The 19942-nt window shown below is 42.8% G+C and overlaps 1 protein-coding gene across 1 annotated transcript in view; it reads right to left on the bottom strand.

The window, feature by feature from the left end:
* tmem178b (transmembrane protein 178B) overlaps positions 1 to 19942 on the bottom strand; it is a 354992-nt gene that overhangs the window by 248753 nt on the left and 86297 nt on the right. Inside the window, exon 2 of the mRNA XM_003220854.3 lies at positions 17948 to 18061. Coding sequence (XP_003220902.1) covers positions 17948 to 18061 — 114 coding nt within the window. The remainder of the gene's footprint in view (positions 1 to 17947; positions 18062 to 19942) is intronic.

The raw sequence follows: 19942 nt of genomic DNA, 5'->3' as shown, positions 1-19942 counted from the left end.
GAAAGCGAGAATCCAAAATGTCCTGAACCTCGAATTCCTCCTCCCCATCCACCAAAACAGGAGTGGGGGCCGGCCGGTCTGCATCAGGGCGCACACCTTCCGCCGGAAGGAGCAGAGAGCGATGAAACACTGGATGAATGCGCATAGAGCGCGGAAGTTGGAGTTTGAAAGTCACGGGGTTAAGTTGCGCCACCACTGGGTAGGGCCCAATGAAACGGGCATCTAATTTCCGGCAAGGGCGATGGGAGGGCAAAAAGCGAGTGGACAGAAGAACCCGGTCTCCTACCTTGATTTCGGGGCCCGGCTGGCGATGTTTGTCAGCGTGGCGTTTATAGTCCTCCTTGGCTTGGTCCAGTTGCTGGAGCAAAAGTTGTTGCACCGCTGTGAGTTCCTGCAGCCAGTCCTCTGCTGCGGGAACTTCTGAGGTTTCAATGACAGGAGGAAAGAAACGTGGATGGAAGCCGTAGTTTGCAAAGAACGGGGTTTCTTTAGTTGAAGCCTGGACCCCATTGTTGTAGGCAAACTCTGACAGCGGTAACAGGGAAACCCAATTGTCCTGCTGGTAGTTCACATAACAGCGAAGGTATTGTTCCAAAGTGGCATTGGTGCGCTCAGTTTGCCCATCCGTTTGGGGATGGTGAGCCGAAGATAAACGAGAGTCTATGCCCAATAGTTTTTGTAGTGCTTTCCAGAAACGAGAGGTGAATTGGGACCCACGGTCTGTGACCAAACTCTTGGGCAATCCATGCAATCTGAAAACATGTTGAAGGAATAGATCTGCAGTCTCTTTGGCCGTGGGAAGGCCATCACAGGGAATGAAATGGGCTAACTTGGTAAAAAGGTCCACCACCACTAGGATCGTGGTGAATCCACAGGAAGGTGGTAGATCAGTGATAAAATCCGCAGAGATTATTTCCCATGGGTGGGATGGGGTAGGGAGGGGATGTAGAAGCCCTGAGGGTCTTTCCCTTCTTGTCTTGGAGCGCTGGCATACTGGGCATATTTCTCCACATCCTTGCGGATCTTGGGCCACCAGAAGTCTCTTAGGATCAAATGCATGGTTTTGAATAGTCCGAAATGCCCTGCTGGCTTGCAGTCATGACACAGACGAAGTGCTTTTTCCCTGCCCGGTCCTGGGGGGATGTAAACATGATTTCTATAGCAAAGTAGCCCATCCTTGAGCGAAAAGGGAAAACGTAGCCCTTGGCGAAGTTGGTCTTGTGCCCAAGCATCTGCTTGCTGACTAGCCCTGATTTCCTGAGCACAAAGGGGCCCTGGAGTAGAGGGAGTTGATTCAATGGGAGTGGATTTGGTGTTTCCCACTGTGAGCGTGGCAAAGTTCTCGGGTTGTAGCAGCTGGGATTCAAAGGTCTCCTTGCGCCCTGCAGCCTATTCCGGTTTCCGTGACAGGGCATCTGCTTGCTTGGTCTGGGCTGGGGTTACATAATGAATTTGGAAGTTAAAACGTTCAAAGAATAAAGCCCAGCGTTGTTGCCTCTGATTTAGCTTGCGGGCAGTTCTTAGATGCTCTAGATTCCGATGATCAGTATGTACTTCAATGGGAAATTTGGCCCCTTCTAACCAATGTCTCCAAGTTTCAAAGGCTGCCTTTATGGCCAAAAGTTCCTTTTCCCAAATAGTGTAATTTCTCTCTGGTGCGGTCAATTGACGGGAATAAAAGGCACAAGGATGGAGATGATCTCCCACTGGTTGTAGGAGTACAGCCCCAATCGCCACATCGGAGGCGTCCGCCTGCACGACGAAAGGGGTTTCAGGGTCTGGATGCTGAAGGATTGGCTGGGACGTGAATAATTTCTTTAGTTGCTGGAACCCTTTCTCTGCTTGATCTGTCCAGCGGAAAGGCTGTTTCCCACGGATGCAGCTGGTGATTGGGTCAGACCAGCGGGCAAAGTCTGGAATGAACTTGCGGTAGTAGTTCGCGAACCCCAAGAATCGTTGCACCTCTTTCTTGTTGGTTGGCGCCCGCCATTCCAATACTGCTGTGACCTTTGCCGGGTCCATGGTGAGCCCTAGTGGCGAGACACGATATCCCAGGAAATCTACCTCTTGCAGATCAAAAGCGCATTTTTCCAACTTGGCATAAAGTCCGTGGTCCCGCAATCGTTGTAACACCATTCTGACGTGATTCTCATGTTCTGATTGTGATCTAGAAAACACCAAAAAATCGTCCAGGTAGATAATCAGGAACCGATCTAGATAATCCTGAAAGATATCGTTGACAAAATGCTGGAACGTTGCGGGAGCTCCACATAAACCGAAATTCATAACCAGGGTTTCGAATAAACCGAATTTTGTCTGGAAGGCAGTCTTCCACTCGTCCCCTTCCCTGATGCGAACTAGATTATAAGCTCCTCGAAGATCCAGTTTGGTGTAAACTTTAGCCCCTCGAAGCCGGTCTAAGAGGTCTGAGATCAAAGGCAGGGGATACCGGTTTCGTTTAGTGATATTGTTCAATGCTCTATAGTCCACCACCAAGCGTAGGTCCCCTGACTTCTTTTTCACAAACATCACTGGGGAAGCGGCTGGGGATTGAGAGGGTCTGATAAACCCCTTGCGGAGGTTTGTCTCTAAGAACTCCCTGAGAGCTTCTTGCTCTGGTTCAGTCAGGGAGTAGAGGTGTCCTCGCGGAATCGGGGCCCCCTCCACCAAGTCAATGGCACAGTCATAAGGTCTATGTGGGGGTAGTCTCTCGGCTTCTTTTTCATTGAATACATCCCAATATTCTGAGTACTTCTTGGGCAAGGTGATGATGGGTTCAGCGTCTGTGGCATGGCATACCTTGGCTACAAGGCAATGGTTTTGGCAATATTTTGAAGCAAACTGCAGTTCTCTGTTGGACCAGGAGATGCTTGGGTCGTGGAGTGTCAGCCATGGAATTCCCAAAATCACAGGGAAGTGGGGAACCTCGGTAACAAAGAAGGAAATCTCTTCCATGTGTTCCCTTATCCACATTCTGGTGGGTTCCAACCACTGGCTTACTGGACCTGTCTTGAGGGGGCGGCCATCGATGGCTTGCACCACACGGGCGTTCTTGAAGTCGTGATATTGTAATCCCAGAGAGTCGGCATACTCTCTGTCAATGAAGTTGTTTGTGGCTCCTGAGTCTATCATGGCATGGACCATGACGGGTCCTTTTTTTACTGACCACAAGGTGACCACTAGAAGAAATAGGACCCCGGTTGGCGGCTCTTGAGTGGGTTTTTTGACCGGGTTGGCGAGCCTCTCTACGCCCGGTCGCTGGCTTCCCCCGCCGGCTGTGCGCCAGCCGCCTCAGACGTCTTCGTCTCCGTGGAGGACGCCGCCGCCAGACGAGCGGCGGGCTTCCCTTTGGCTGGACACTCTCTGGCAAAGTGGCCCCCGTTTCCGCAGTACCAGCAGAGATTTAGGCGTTGGCGACGGGCCTTCTCGGCGGCATCTAATCTGGGACGCACATTGCCCAACTGCATCGGCACCTCCTCGCTTCCTCTGGGGTATGGGGCTGGTGGCGGGGGTCTCCACACTGGGCGCGGCTGGACGCCGGTGGGAGCGGGAGGTCTCGCTCCGGTCCTACCGCTCTGGCCTCGGATCCATTGTCTTCTGTTGGCAATCATGACTTCAGCTCGTAAACATTGATCAATGAGTGCTTCAAGAGAGTGTGGAGGATCCACCTTGGAGATTTCCTCCAGCATCTCGATGTTGAGACCCTCCCGAAATTGTCCTCTGAGGGCTATATCGTTCCATCCGGTGTTATGGGCCAACACTCGGAACTCGGCTATGTACTGGGACATGGGTCTGTCCCCTTGGGAGAGGCGCCGGAGTTTGTGGCCGGCTGCCTCCAAATTGTCCTCAATCCCCCAAGTCGCCTTAATGTGATCCAAGAATTGTTGCGCTGATCTTAGATGTGGGGAGTCTTGGTCGAACAGTGCCGTCGCCCAGTTGGCCGCTGGCCCGTCTAGGAGACTGTAGATCCACGCCACCTTGATGTCTTCTTGGGGAAACTCGGCATTACGGGCCTCTAGATAAGCCTGGCATTGGCGACGGAAAACATGAACCTTAGAAGCTTCTCCAGTAAACTTGGTTGGCAGCGCCAGGGCCGGGAGACGGATTCCCCGTTCCTTCAATCCCCTTATTTCTCCCTCCTGCGCATTGAGCTTATCACGGATGCAGTCCACTTCATCCTTGTCGATGGTGTAACTGAGTGGTTGGGCCCCCGGTCCGGCTCCGGTAGACATTCTGGCCTAGGTTAATTGGTGCTTAGGGGGGCGCGGAGTCAAACTGTCACGACCCAGGCTGCAGAGCACCAATAACCATACACAGAGGCCAGATTCTATCTAATATCTTTATTAAGGAAATATATAAAGTTAATAAAAACAAGTATAGGAAATAGTCCAGAAGTAGACCTTTCAGGAAAGGTCAAAATTAGTCCAAAAAAGCAATGTCCAATATGAAATATTAAGGTCCAAAGTTGTAATCCAACAACCGAAACACTCACTTGCCAAGCAAGTGAGGGGAGATGACAAGGTCCTTTAGTCCATGAACTTGAGCAAGGCTAGGAAATAACTTGATTCTTGGCACACAAAGCTTGATTCAAGGCAACAAGGAAACGAGGAGCAAGAACAAGATCCGTGGTAATTACTTGGCGAGGTCCGGGAAACAAGGCAAGATCCGGGGAGAAAACAAGGCTGAGAATGAAGGCTTGGAACAGGAACAAAGGCTTGAAAGCAGGAGTAGCTGTCCACACACGCTGCTCCGGTAGCTGACGAATTGACTCCGCAAGATTCCTTCGGGAGCAAGGAACCTAAATAGGCCTCGTTTTCCCACCAGAGAACACTTCTCTGGGGAATCAGAAACGAAAGTCAATCTCTGTGTCCAGATGTATGACTCCCTAAAATTTCTCATGGCAGCAGGCTTAATCATCTGAATGCTTTGCTGCAATTCTCAAACTCCTGCGATTAGCTTGTTGCACTCCTTTTTGCTGGAGATAATAATTACGGCGCGAAAAAGGGGGAGAACTCGACTCAGGGCTTGTTTGGCAGATTTCTGGAAGACAAGCCTCCTGCAGGTGCAAAGGCTCAATTTCTGGCTGGGATAGTTCCTTTTCTGGCTGAAATGGTGGAAAACCCAAGTTTTCCTCTTCATCATTCACAGCAGCACTAGGAACGGGACTACATGGCCCATGAGTCATCACACTACCCTATCTCCACAAGGGGACTCAGGACAGATCACAGTACACAAACATAGCAAACATTCAATACCAATTTGGACAAACAGGACAGAACAGACAGAAAGAAGGCATGTTGTGTCGAAGTCCCGCTTCAGTACCTTGGAGATTGTGCTGGGATTCATCCACAAGGGGGTGCTGTTGCTCCATTCTCTATGACGAAGAGCCATCAGGACTTCCCCCTTCCTTTTGGTCACCTGCATTTCTGGTATTTTCCTTTTATGATGCCATAAAATACCTCCCCTGCTTATTTGTAATACCTAATTTCTCTAATTACAGCTCTAAGTTGTTTTCGAACTGCTTAGGTAAACAGTGAACTGCGCTTGACAGTCAGGTGCTCATCCCGACTGGGCTTCAAACTTTCCACCTTTTGGTTGGTAGATCTTATTACTGCTGGTGATTTACCAGCCCCTTGCACTATGTTGCTGTCTCCAAATGCTTTTTTTCCTGGAGGTAGCAATAACAGTGCAATAAGCAGGCAATTGCTGGAAGATTTGTGCCTGTTCTGTTTGGGGTTGTATGGACACTTGGAAAGTGATGAAAAAACATGACCAGAAGTGGGATACATTCTGATTCTCACCAGTAGAAATGTCATAGGTGCTAGCCAACCGGTGCCATTAAAATGAATGCACGCTCTCCAACATTTCACAGGTGAAAACTAGGGCATGTGTGGTCACGTAATGTCAGAATGTTGTTATGATGCCCAAAGTGAATAATAAAGAAGGACACAAAAACTAAGGGAAACTGCAGCAGTTTCTTCTGTCTGCATCTATTGGGAAGGACAAGATTCTGACTCCTCCTCTCTCCTCCATCTTGCTGAGTTAATTAAGTGCAAACAACTTTTGTGTTTTGAACATAGTTTTGCAGCAATTCAAATAAATTGCGGACAAAGGCGGAATGTAAGGAAAAAGGGAAATAAACTGGGACATTTTAAAAGCCACTGAAAAGTGGGATGGCAGAGAATTAGTCAGTACTGTCTGACATTTGGAGTTTATGGGACTATATAAACAGATGTACATAAGCACATACTTGGGCAGAGAATGAAATTCCATTCAACAAATGACAAAGGATCGCAGTTTGAGAGATCTGATTTTCAGTAACTGAATCCCACCCCAAAACCAGGTAATAAATTGGACAATCATATCAATTAAAAAACAGCATCAGGGCTCTCCCATTTGTGGTATCCTCCTTATCTCCGGATTTCACCTTCACACAAAATTTGCATCCCTAAATTAGCAGAATCCTGCTGTCTTTAACCAATTATTCATTCTCCAGACACTGATGTAAATAAAAATTGCTTACAGTACTCTTAGCGGATGACTTCCTTTTGCTTTGACAAATGATAAAAGATGTGTCCAACCAGCCAAAATAGATTCTGCGGTGGACTTATTAGGTGTCACCAACAAGAACAGATTATATACAATATGTGTCACTTATTTATTAATTTATTTTAAGCACTTCTGCTTTACCTTTCAGTGTTAAAGGCTTCCAAGCAGATATTGGAAAGTTATTTTGAAAGAGAATGAATGTGAGATCTGGAAAACCTTCACCACTGAGCAGTGAGTTTCACAGCATCATCCTACCACTATCTCATTATATTAATTCTTCTTAATCAGAGGTGGGAAAAGTAAAGTCTCTGCAACCCACCCATCCCACCTCATATAAGTACCACCAATAGTAACAAATCATTAATCCAAAAATGTTCAAGAGAGTACTTTGCCCTCTACCCCTCAATGCCTTTTTGGCCCAGTAGTCCAATCAGGAATACATGAGATCTGTGGTTCATATGTTGCCTATCCTGATTAATATGGCTGGATATAATGGCATGCTGAAGGCAAACATAACTGAACAGTGGTAGGATATCCTGGATTCTGCAGTCTAGAGGACCCTCAAATGACCATCCAAAAAAGTAGAAGTAGATAGGAGGGGAAATAGCAAATTGTAGTAAACTAGACCTAGTATTGCTTTGACAGAGCATCCTTCCTAAACTAATTATTATTTGATGAGTCCAGTCATTTTTGGCAACTTTCTTGCTAAAAATTGGAATAAAGGAACTGTGGATCCCCCAAGAATTTCTCTGGAGTTGCCTTTGGGTCGTAGGCTCAAAGAGACTTCGATATGTGCAAAGGGCAAGGGCTTGATTTTGCTTCATATCTCAAAACAGCAAAATGCCTTGGAAGAAACTTTCAGTAGACAGCAGGAAAAGAAACTCAAAGAACTACATAAAAGTAAGAGCAATCTCAGTGTTGAACTACGACAGTTATACATCCAAACAAAGCTAATGAGAGAAGGCATAGCTGGTGGAGCCTTGGGATTCACAGCCAAAAAAAAAATCCTTAGTGTGAAGATTCTGTAAGAGCAATGTTGTCTAAAACAGGCCACTGAGGACTGAGCAGGCACACTGACCACAGATTGCAAAACAACTGTTGTGGGTTGAGATTGAAAATGGGAGGAAAGGGCAATGGGATGAAGTCTCAGAAAGAAGGCAAGGCTGACTCCGTCCTGGGCCCGGTTCTGTTCAACATCTTTATTAACGACTTAGACGAAGGGTTAGAAGGCACGATCATCAAGTTTGCAGACGACACCAAACTGGGAGGGATAGCTAACACTCCAGAAGACAGGAGCAGAATTCAAAATGATCTTGACAGACTAGAGAGATGGGCCGAAACTAACAAAATGAAGTTCAACAGGGACAAATGCAAGATACTTCACTTCGGCAGAAAAAATGGAAATCAAAGATACAGAATGGGGGACGCCTGGCTTGACAGCAGTGTGTGCGAAAAAGACCTTGGAGTCCTCGTGGACAACAAGTTAAACATGAGCCTACAATGTGATGTGGCAGCTAAAAAAGCCAATGTGATTTTGGCCTGCATCAATAGGGGAATAGCGTCTAGATCCAGGGAAGTCATGCTCCCCCTCTATTCTGCCTTGGTCAGACCACACCTGGAATACTGCATCCAATTTTGGGCACCGCAGATGAAGGGAGATGTTGACAAGCTGTCCAGAGGAGGGCAACTAAAATGATCAAGGGACTGGAGAACAAGCCCTATGAGGAGTGGCTTAAAGAACTGGGCATGTTTAGCCTGCAGAAGAGAAGGCTGAGAGGAGACATGATAGCCATGTACAAATACGTGAGGGGAATTCATAGGGAGGAGGGAGCAAGCTTATTTTCTGCTGCCCTGCAGACTAGGACACGGAACAATGGCTTCAAACTACAGGAAAGGAGATTCCACCTGAACATTAGGAAGAACTTCCTCACTGTGAGGGCTGTTCGGCAGTGGAACTCTCTGCCCCAGACTGTGGTGGAGACTCCTTCTTTGGAGGCTTTTAAGCAGAGGCTGGATGGACATCTGTCGGGGGTGCTTTGAAAGCGATTTCCTGCTTCTTGGCAGGGGGTTGGACTGGATGGCCCATGAGGTCTCTTCCAACTCTACTATTCTATGATTCTATGATTCTATGACTGGCTGAAACATAAACAGCAACTGTTGAAGGCTGCATGTCAATAGAACATGAGGATGTAATAGGTTGGAGTCGAAACCTGAAATGTGTTGACTCTATTTGGGGGGCAAGGTTCAGTTCCTTGGATAGGTAAAAATCCTCAAAAGCTGAGTGTTGAAGCATCACAACTTCATACCAGAGCTCAGAAAAGTCACTTTTGGACTTTGGAGCCACAACTGAGATTTTGGATGTTGTTATCCCAAAAAAGATTTTTTTTCATGCTCTAGAAACAGGTTCCACTTGTTTCACACAAAGATAGATCAGCCCTGTGTCAACATGAAAGCCCATCATGCAGAGTGGTCAAAATTGGTAATGGCATAACCTGGGGAGGCTGTGTGCTCTTTCTTCCAGAGACAGCCGACCAAATGGATCCTCAACCCTCTGTGAGCCCTCTTATGCAACTTTAATCAGCCCAACCTTGAGAGAGGCAATAGGAGACTGAGACCCTTCTGAATAATTCATAGGCTTTGTTGTGTACGGCAGAGGAGTCCCTCTCATGTCAGTAAGAGATAGGCTTCCATTGATTTCTCCTCCTCACAGTCCCTAAGTGAGAATTGAGTTTAAAATTCAAATAGTAAACAGAGACACTAAGGGGAATTTGAGTACAGTCAGTAGTAATAACTTAAACGAGAAAACGTCGATTTTATATACATACAAGAATGCCATGTGCCTGCATGAGTCTGAACACACCCACATAAAAAGAAAATCAATTATCTCTTCCACCCAAATGATGATTAGCTGTCATCCTTACATGCCCAACCTCCATTGGAGATAGCTATTTAATTTAACAAACATTTACATTTACCAATTGGGCCAACATGCCTTACCGACAGAAGAACAATGGAAGAGAACAGATCCCCCCCCCCTATTTTTCCTATTTTACTAATATGAGTAGAGGAACAAGAGCACACGTGAGAGGGAAGATGTGTTATTATTGTGCCTTCAAGTTATTTGCCACTCATCGGGATTACAAGATGAACCTATTAAATAGTTTTCTGGAGCCAAAAGTGTGTAACTCACCCAAGGCCACCCAGTGATCAAACCCTAGTCTCCAGAGTCACAGTCCAACATACAAACCACTAAACCAAACTGGATGCTTCCAGAAAAAAGGCTTTTTCATTATTCCTCTTTGTTTTCATCTCATCCACCTGGAAAAGGGCTCAGACTTTAAGAGATAGAGAGCTAAAATTGGAAGGATATTTACAATTTCAAAATGAGCTAGGGAAGGGAAACATGAATACATCAGAACCATTCCAGTTCAATTAGTATTAAAGTAGAAGACAATTTAGACTGAAAGATTCACTTCTCAAAATCTTATATCAAAACCCCATTTGTTTTCAATAAATTTAAAATAACTTACATAAAGTTTATATGTTACAGGTTTTTTTAGAGGTTTTACCAAGTAACCTTATAAAGTCTAAAGAGCTTATAAAAACAGTCTGTGCTCTTTTGCCAGAGCAGATATAGTTCAAACAACACTCTACGTAAATTGAAAATGTGTCGTTTCAAATGTCAAAGTGCAGATCTGAAGGTTTATATTGCAACATGAATTTGAAAAGGTAAGGTTTACTTACTGAAACTCATTTCAGTTCTAATAAGAATACTGAAAACTTGGCATACATATACATAGCCACCAGAGGTCAGATCTTATTACATACAAGGATCAGAATGTTAATGTCCATATGCTGAAGCTCCATCTTATACTGCAACCTTCCTTAAATTGTGTCTTTAAGATGTGCTAGACTACAACTTCATTGGCCAAACTGTTGTAGTCCAGCAGATCTTAAGGATACCAGTTTTGGGAAGGATTCTGTATGCTGATGTCATATAGATTCAAGGGGGACGTAACTCAGTGAAAGAGTACATGACTTGTTTGTAGAAGATTATGAATTCGATCCCACACAATTCCAGACCAATCTAGAAAAGAAATCACCCTGAAACTCTAGGATTCAACTGCCAGTCAGTAGTAACAATACTAAGCTAGAAAGATCCAGCATACGGCATATTTTTATGTTCTTATTTCTGAAAGGCAAGTTACAGTGTGGTCAAAATCATCCACAGGAGATAGCAGCAGACTTGGGAATCACCAAGGCTGGTAAAATAAGCAATTTCCATATTAGAAAATAAACCTCTAAGTCCAAGAAGGACTAATCATATGGCACAGATTGCTGACAGTGTGCTGGAGGAATGAATGGTGAAGTCAGGGTGGAAAATGGAATAATATGCAAGATGGTATAGCTGGTTGGTTGTAATGCTGCAAAAATGCTCTGCAAAATTTTGTTTCAGTTTTTTTTTTGTTATATCAGAAAATCCTAGAGAGCCAGGGTGATTTAATATTGAACTAGGAATATAGTAGACAAGGATTTGGCCACCATTGGAAACTCACTGCATGAACTTGGACAAATCATACCCTTTTAGTCTAAGAGGAAGACAGTGGCCAACCCTTCTGAGTAAGTCTTACCAAGAAACCCCTATTATAGGGTTGTCACATGTCAAAGTTGACTAGAAGGCATATAACAGCAATACATTAACTGCCATCCATGCCACTTACATGTCCTAATTTAAAAATTGTGACTTATACAGAATACTTGAGAAGCCTTTTAAATTACAACTCAGCTACAACTTTATTGCTTTCTATTAGTAATGGGAATTTGTATGTTCTCCAAAACAAAAACAAAAAAATCAGCATGTGAAAACCTACTGGAATACTAACCTAGTCCACTCCTTCCTGGCATTCCATCTTTCTGTGGTCATAAAGCTTACAGTGTAGGTTTGTAATAAACTTGGTAGCCATCCAGATGTCTTTTAAACATGTAGTTCTGTCCTTCTATCCAAATGGTAGCTTCCAAAAGGTAATCTTATTTAGCCTTCAAAAATATAATGGAGCATACCGTAGGAAGTAGTCAGGTGGAGTTCTATAAGTATGATGAAATACAATGTTGGATTTGGACAAACTGGAGAGATCTAGGTATGTTGATACTAAGAGAGCGCTTTTTTCATATCAGAAGTGACTTGAGAAACTGCAAGTTGCTTCTGGTGTGAGAGAATTAGCCGTCTGCAAGGACATTGCCCAAGGGATGCCCAGATGTTTTGATGTTTTTATCATCCATGTGGGAGGCTTCTCTCATATCCCCATATGGAGCTGGAGCTGATAGTGGGAGCTCATTCGTGCTCTCCCGGGGTTGGATTTTTACCGGCAACCTTCAGGTCAGCAACCCAACCTTTGAGTCAACAGTCCTCCCGGCTCAAGGGTTTAACCCACTCCCCCACCAGGGGCTCCACTTTGAACTATAAAAGGAGCATTTGGTGAACATTGCTATATCATAACCTGTCTTTGAACCCTGTTATCTGGAGATGCTGACTGCGGAGGTCCCTAATACAGATCCTAATGCCATGTCAGTAAATGGTCACATGGAGTTCCTTTAAGATAGGTCCCCCCTGAGCAAAGATCTCCAAAGGTGACATTCGTGGAGCTGTTAACTTTGATCCAAGAATCTCAGGTTCAGACACATTCATTTTAAAAGAGATTTACAAGCTAGCAAAACATTTTAAAAACAGTCTTAAAAGCACACACTTTGAGATAAAGATATCCAAAACTGTAGTCTAGAAATATTTAGAAGACCAAATGTTGATTGATCCTGATATTGCATCTTTGGAGGTGGGTTCCAGATTTTGCTGGAACAAGTTAGTCAGTTGGAGCTGTCCATGGTGCATCTCTGTCTGCCTGGCTTATGCCTGCCATCCTTTTGACTGCCTATGGCTGTTTCATTGCCCCTCATTTAGATCGTCCTTCCATCCTGTGACCTACAACCTGTGTTCAGGATAAGAGCCACATCAATGAGAGACATGATGGCATAAAAACCATTGATTTTTATAGCACTATAGTGGATTAAATTTAGATTTGAGTTTCTATAGAAGTGCCTCAAATTTTCAAAATAGCAAATGCAGCTTGGAAATCTAAGCATATCTATGACTCATTGGCACATCATCATAAAAGACTTAAATAAATGTAATACTCAGTTCCAGGGATTCAGGCCTGCAGCCAAGGAGACCTGGTCTGCTTAGGGCTAGCAAAGGCATCTTCTCCAAATTGTTTTATATTCTTTTTTCAAAATGAATAGTTTCGCTAAAGTCTTTTGCTTAACTGCAACTGTGCAAGAGAAAGGGAACATTTGTGTTATACTTATAACCCTGTTTTGTTTCATTTTGAGAAAAAAAGGCAGAAGGAAAATGTTATATGTAATCACTTCGAAATATTTAAACGGTTATTCTGCATCTTGCAAAATAACATGGAGTGTGATTGTAGGGCTGGAGTATAAATAATCTGGGAGATAAATAATTACAAGCCAGGCATTAAATTGCTATATAAATCAAAAATTATAGGAGTCAGAGATGGAAAAGGCCCATTTAGATCAAACTGGTTTTTAAAAAAACAACACAAAAACCCACTGCCGCACAGTCACCCAGAAAATGTGCAGCACATCGCTCTTGATTAGTCAAGAGATGTAGAAGAACGCCCATCCTTCTCTTTGCGTCTGTCCCTTTATCTCTGTTAAAAAGATAAGATATGCTAGTAGTCGAGAGAGAAAACACTGTAGCTAGTTTTGTATGTTATGTCCTAAAATTGTCTCTCTAATCTTTTCTCAATAGTTTTTGCTACAGCACAGATACAACTTTCCTCCCACAATTTCTAAGAAAACGTCACCCTCTAAGATACCTCAGGCAGAGATATTTTTCATGAATACACTTACCATTTAATCTTTTAAACTAGAGATGCTAGGGATTGAATTTGGTGATTTTTCTAAAGGTGAAGCAATGAGGTACCAGAGCTTGTCAAAGTTTTTTCCAAGTAGGGGGACTACAAATCCATTTTGTGCCCTGTCTCTACAGACTATGTAGCTCACAGGGCTTAGAAAAGTTGCTTTTTTGGATCAGAACTCCCAGAACTCTACCTAAAGCAGCTTTTCTAATCCCTCTGAGCTACATAGTCCCCAGAGAAAAGCCATAAAATTGGTATTCCAAAGAAACAAATGAACATTTCAAAAGACTGAAAAGATCAATGCATTTTTTGAGCTGCAGGCTTTTTTCCTCGTATGAAACAGAGTGTTATTGTCATGGAAAGAGGCACACTACTACTCTGTCTTTAAGAAAGCGATCATCTTTCCAAAACTTTCAATCTTGAAAAAAGAATACAATATCTGTATTTTTAAAGGCAGAATATCTATGCATTTTCTAAGATCCCTAATTTTTTCCCCTTCAGATCAAAGACTGGGTGCTTTCTTGTCAAAGAAAGAGAGGGATTTCTACTTCTAAACCTTTTCAAGAAAGCAGAGAAGGTATTTTTGGCAAAAAGAAAAAATGAAACATCCTCCCTTCTGTGTTTTCATTTTGGATGCCTGCACGTGTTGGAGCAGGAGCCCTGAAGCAAAACACTTTTGTACTTTGGATAACAAACAGCCTGAGCATCATATATTGACTTACTCATGGTTCTTTCCATCGCTGGGGGTTTGGCTCTTGCTTTCCGTGAAAGAGTAAGAACAAAATCTTATTACCCAGGAACATATGGTAGGAATTTGTTTGTTTCTAAGATCACGTTGAGCTACCATCTCATCTTCCTTTTCTGTTTTCTTTTTCCCATATGAAAAATCAACCCTCTGTCTTCTCATCTTAACCTTCCTGCAGGCAACTGGAAGCAACAGATTTCGAGGGAGACTTATTTAGCTGGAAATGGCTTTAGGGTTTTTGGAAGTGGCTGAGGAGGGGTTGGCAGGTTCACGTAAAGGAAGCAACACCTCTCTAAGTAGTAACAGACATCATTTGGATCTGAACATCATTTTAATTTCTCACCTTATGCTAAAAAGATGCCAACTTGGGGAGTAATGATTATGGACTAATTAATAGGGAATCCTAAAACTAGTCAGGAAATCCCTAAAAGATGGGACTATGCTCATAAACTTTTTAGGTGAGACCAGAATGTGTAACTATGGAGGATCTGGGGGCCAAATCTGCCTAATTTTCTACTACCATCCTGGGTCCTCTGAGAGCCAAGTCATACTATATTTTTCAAAGCCAAAAGGGACCAAAAGGAAAGGCAGCTGGTGTTTTCAATTTCACTGGAGTGGCGAATCTAAGTCCAGATTTTAAAAGTTCATTCCAAGGTGCTGAACCCTGTGCCACAAATAAATTTAGCACCTTGGATAGCTCCTTTATTTGTAGTACTATTGTGGTTTGAAATGTTGGACTGGGAGACACCCAAGCCTAATGGAAACCCATTCAGTGAGGTTGGGCAGGTAATTCTCAGCCTAAGAAGGCAAGAGCAACTTCCTATTAATAAATATTGCTAAGAAACCCTTGGAGTAACATAAATTTGTTAGTAGAGGTATCCATCTTCACAAGGTTTTGGACTTACCTATAGTTGCAGCCTGCACATTTCCATTTGCTTGAGTAAGTGTGTGTGTTGCGGAGGGTTGGGTTTAACACTGAATTTCCATGAGTTAAAGTGTAAGAAAAGAACTGAAGGACTATCTTTTTGCATATGAAGTGTTAACTTCATTGTAAACTTTGCAAATTTCATACCCAAGCTGGCTATAACTGACAGAACTAGGAACAAATAATAAACAACAAACCAGAAATGTGCATCAAACCTACCCAAGAACAAATTTACTATTCAAAGTTTGAATTAAAATCTCACTGAATATTTTATTGACTTTACAGATTTTTATTCACTGTAGAGATCTGCCTGCTCTAAATTACCTGCTTGGGTCAGCTATCAGCTCCAAAGCATAACATCAAATCAATGCACATTTGCTGCCTCCACTCTCCTGGGCCCCTTTCACACTATGTACTTATAGCACTCTGATTCCATCCTGTGGATTTGCAGTTTAGAGAGGAGAAATGCTTAGACAGAGAAATCTAATGTTTCATCAAGCTACAAATACTACATTTTGCAACAGCTGGCTGTTTGTGGCATTCCAAGATACTGTTAAAGGAAGAGGGGGAGGAAAATTGCCAACATTTGTTGTGGAAATAGATGTTTCAATATGGTACTATTCTTCCTTGGGAGCAACATAAAATATAGGAAAAGTAGTGATCATGATACAAGCTTGTTGGAAGCATGACTTTATGTTTAAAAAAGGTGTATAAGAAATGTGTGCCTTATTTTAAAAGGAAACCTCCATGGCTTTCCTCAGTTGTTGTCCTAGAAGGTTCAGGGTGCTAATATAACCTACAAGGTATCCCACACTTATACAAACCTTTTGGAAAATTGAGCCTACATAGATATTTGCTGGGAATAGAGAAGTTATATATACCAGGAGCAGATAATTTTAGGCACTGGGACAAAGTCTAGCACTTTTCAATTTCCAATCCGGTCCTCTATGCTTATCCAGATGGCCCATATTTCCTTTCATGTGATACTGTTATTTGATGTTTTCCAAGTTTTTGTGTATTTTTTCCTTATTTCAGTGGTTGAAGTGCTTCCCCTGAGGCTTGGGAACTAGTACAAAGAGACATAAGCTAAAACATGCTTGCACTTTCGATCTCACTATTTTACCTTTCATCTGCCCATCCCTGTAATGCAGTACTTGAGAACATCTCTGAAACTGATTCCTTAACATTAATACAGAATTTACAATCCACATAAACTACATGTGGAAATCATGAAGCACTTCAGACATTACTGATTCAATGCCTCTATCAGCATAGTCAGTTATGAGAAGTGCAGGGTGTTGGTTTCCAGCTAAATTTGGTGAGCCACTTGATTCCCAACCCTGATGTAAACCTAAGTCTAGAATGGGAATATCACAATAGTCTATAGAAGTGTTTCCCAAACTGTTCTCCTTCATGTGATTTGGACCTCAACTCTCAGAAATCACAGCCAGTATAGCAGCTGTTACGGATCATGGGAGTTGAAGTCCAAAACATCTGGAGGAGCACAGTTTGAGAAACTCTGGTCTATAGGATTTCTGCTCACTGTTGTAATGCAGGAAAGATTTCCCAAATTCTACTCTTTTTTGAAAAAACACCACACCAATGCATATATGGCATCAACATCAGTAATAAACAGCTATTCTTTTTTCAATGATAATTTGTTCTTAAAGGGATTGCTTGTGTGTCATTCCTACCATTTATTCAAAGCTGCTAAGATACCACATGAATAGTCTTCATTTGAAGAACTGCTGGAGGGAGGAAAACCCAACCAAGCATGATTTGGGCACATCAACAGAAAGGGTCTTATATTGTTGTGCCACCATGAAACCACAAGAAAAAATGCTTCCTGACTCTGATATGAAATGCCCTTCTCTGCTCTTCTCCAAGTGCCACAGGGAGACTCTCTAATATCAGCCATATATCTTAAGGCAACTTTTCTCTGTCACATACAGTTGCTTCAGAGAGTGTTCAATGTCCATGGGACATAATGATCATCAGCCAAGACTTCTGGTGGCCTGCTGAGTCTTGCCTTGAGCAAACCAATGGGGGGAAATGTCTTGAGTGAAGGTAGTTAAGATGGTGCATGAGCCCTGAAAAGAGAGGGCCCTGGGCGATGCTTTTCCTCAAGCAGAACATGGGAAAGTAGTCTTTGGATTCCATTTCCCTGGAACTCCCTAGCCATTGTGGTCGATGGTAATGCTGGCTGTGGGATTCTGGCAATTACAGTCCAAAAATCTTTTCTAGGGTCTGCATGAATACAAATCCATATTTAGCAAAAGTCCCCTTTATAACTCTCCCTAGTAACTAGCAGAAACCCAAGAGAGAAAGACACATTCAAACTATGAGAATGTGCAACTACCTCAGAGTTACTCAAAATGACTGGGACCATTTGCTGCATGCTGGATAATGAGAAGGACTACACCAGAAAGTCTCCCTCACAAAATAACAACTTCAGTGAATTATTATTCATGTGAACAGCCCTGAAGTTTCCCTCTTTTATATTAACATTTGAATTCTTTAAATTCTTCAATAGCATCACAAACACAATCATTAACATGGTGGAAGTTTGAGTGTGAATCCAAAATGACTGCAATGATTCCGTCCATAATTCCCAAATATAATTAAACAGCAACCGACAATAAAATGCTATGCTGTTTGACCAACAGGATCTTTTCTGGTGCATAAGCAAGAAATTAACACAGCTATATAGAGGATCAAGAAGGTCGACCTATTCTCCCTCTTCAACCTAACACAGTTGAAGCAACTATCTTGAGAGAAGGAAGGAGACAAAGAACTTACGCAAGGCATGCCATTCATCCTGACGGATGGTCTTAGTAATATTGTAGGTGAGATTCTTGGGAATCGTTGCTGAGGAGTAGTGGTACTTGATGTACGAACACTGTTCAATTGCTCCTGGGAGAGGCAAGAAAGAAGATATATAAAGCAAAGTTAGTTATGCAAAAATATAACTCTCTTCTATTAAAACCATATGTCACAAATGGGTGTGGGACACCAGCAAAGTGATTGCAGCTTGGTTGGCCTTGAGTACAATGTAGCAAAACTTCATGGAGAAAAATATCAGCTGCTCTTCAGCCTCAGGCAGCAATAAGCCTTGAGCTGACCTTGTTTTTTCACAAGGGCAGTAGGACAAGAATTTACAGAACGTGTTACAATAAACAGGCAACAGAAAGAAGCACTTTAGGGATAAGAAAAAAAATGGAGAGCCATCCAGTGGTGCACCGGATTAAACCGCTGAGCTGCTGAACATGCTGACTGAAAGGTCGGCAGTTCAAATCCGGAGAGTGGGGTGAGCTCCCGCTGTTTGCCCCAGCTTCTGCCAACCTAGCAGTTTGAAAACATGCAAATGATCAATAGGTACCGCCATGACGGGATGATAATGGCACTCCATGCAGTCATGCCAGCCACATACCATTGGAGGTGTCTACGGACAACGCTGGCTCTTTGGCTTAGAAATAGAGATGAGCACCAACCCCCAGAGTCGGACACAACTAGACAATGTCAGGAGAAAACCTTTACCTCCTTATCTGAAGGAAAACATGCAAATCACTAGCGGGCATGCTAAGACAGAGGGGCAAAGACAATATTCTTACGCAATATTTGAGAACCTACTCGATTTCATTTATGTGCCACTGAAAGTATTTTGCCATCCAAAATACATAAAGAAGAGGATTGACTTTTAAGAAGTTAATCTAGTCCAGCTAGGACAATACTAGGTTGAAAAGTTCCCCAATCTTTTTCTACAATTTACCTGTTTCTAGAACATTATGGGATGCAAATGCAGGAAACTTGATCGATATGATTTCTGATCAGACCCATTGGAACCATAACAATGCTGTCCAATGCATAAATAAAATACAATATCCAAATTCTGTTGCCTATGTAATTTTACTGGGGACAAGGTTAAATTGCAGCACTCATGTGTAGTATTTATACAGTCCCTTGGGCAATCAGGCAAAATCACTTTTCACACATTATCTCAGCCATTCTTACACCGATTATCACTAAGTTTAAGTATAAATTCAATATCCATCAGAGTAGACTTTTTTCTCCCCTTTATCAAACAAACTTTTCAAACACATTCAGTCCCAAAACTTTATTTGCCATGAATAACTAGAAAATCAAATAGTGGACAAGGCATTATGCAACCAAATTGTTAGTTGCTTCAACATAGGTGGGTTAGCATCTTCCCAAGTTACCAGAGGTGATCATTGTTTGCTTTACTTGCGTGTGCCTAAAATTCTCCCTTTGATAGCAATTAGATTAGACACAGCTAAATATTATAGGGAAGAAAGCAAAATATTTACATATGTACCCGTCTGCCCTGACAGCGCGATGGGCTCCGGCATGTGCCTCCACCATCTGGGCACCAAATGCACACCCAGAACAAAAGTTTCCAACAACAACAAAAAACTGTACATGTAAAATGCAATCTCTTTTGTTGACTGCCCTTGCTGCCTTCTATGCAATGAGCTATTCAATACTGTGACAACAGTTTGGAAGATGTGAAACCAAACTTTTCACCTCCCAGCCTGCCAATTAGCTCTGTTATATTTACAGTACAGAGAGAGACCAGGGTAGGCATTTGCAAAATGCTTATTCAGTATTCATATCAGTTGAAAGGAAGCTCTTCTCTAGAAAGGCAACAAAGTATACAAAGCCATAGCCACAAGAATGCAGACAAAAAGGCAAAAAAGAACTTATAAAGGTTTATGGAAATTACCATCAGCACCATACAAGATTTGCAAAACAGGAATCCTGAATTATTGCAATCAT

Source organism: Anolis carolinensis, chromosome 5 (genome assembly GCF_035594765.1).
Source record: "Anolis carolinensis isolate JA03-04 chromosome 5, rAnoCar3.1.pri, whole genome shotgun sequence".
Lineage (NCBI taxonomy): Eukaryota > Metazoa > Chordata > Lepidosauria > Squamata > Dactyloidae > Anolis > Anolis carolinensis.
Note: the sequence above shows the minus strand (reverse complement) of the source record. Positions and strands in the feature narration are given on the sequence as shown.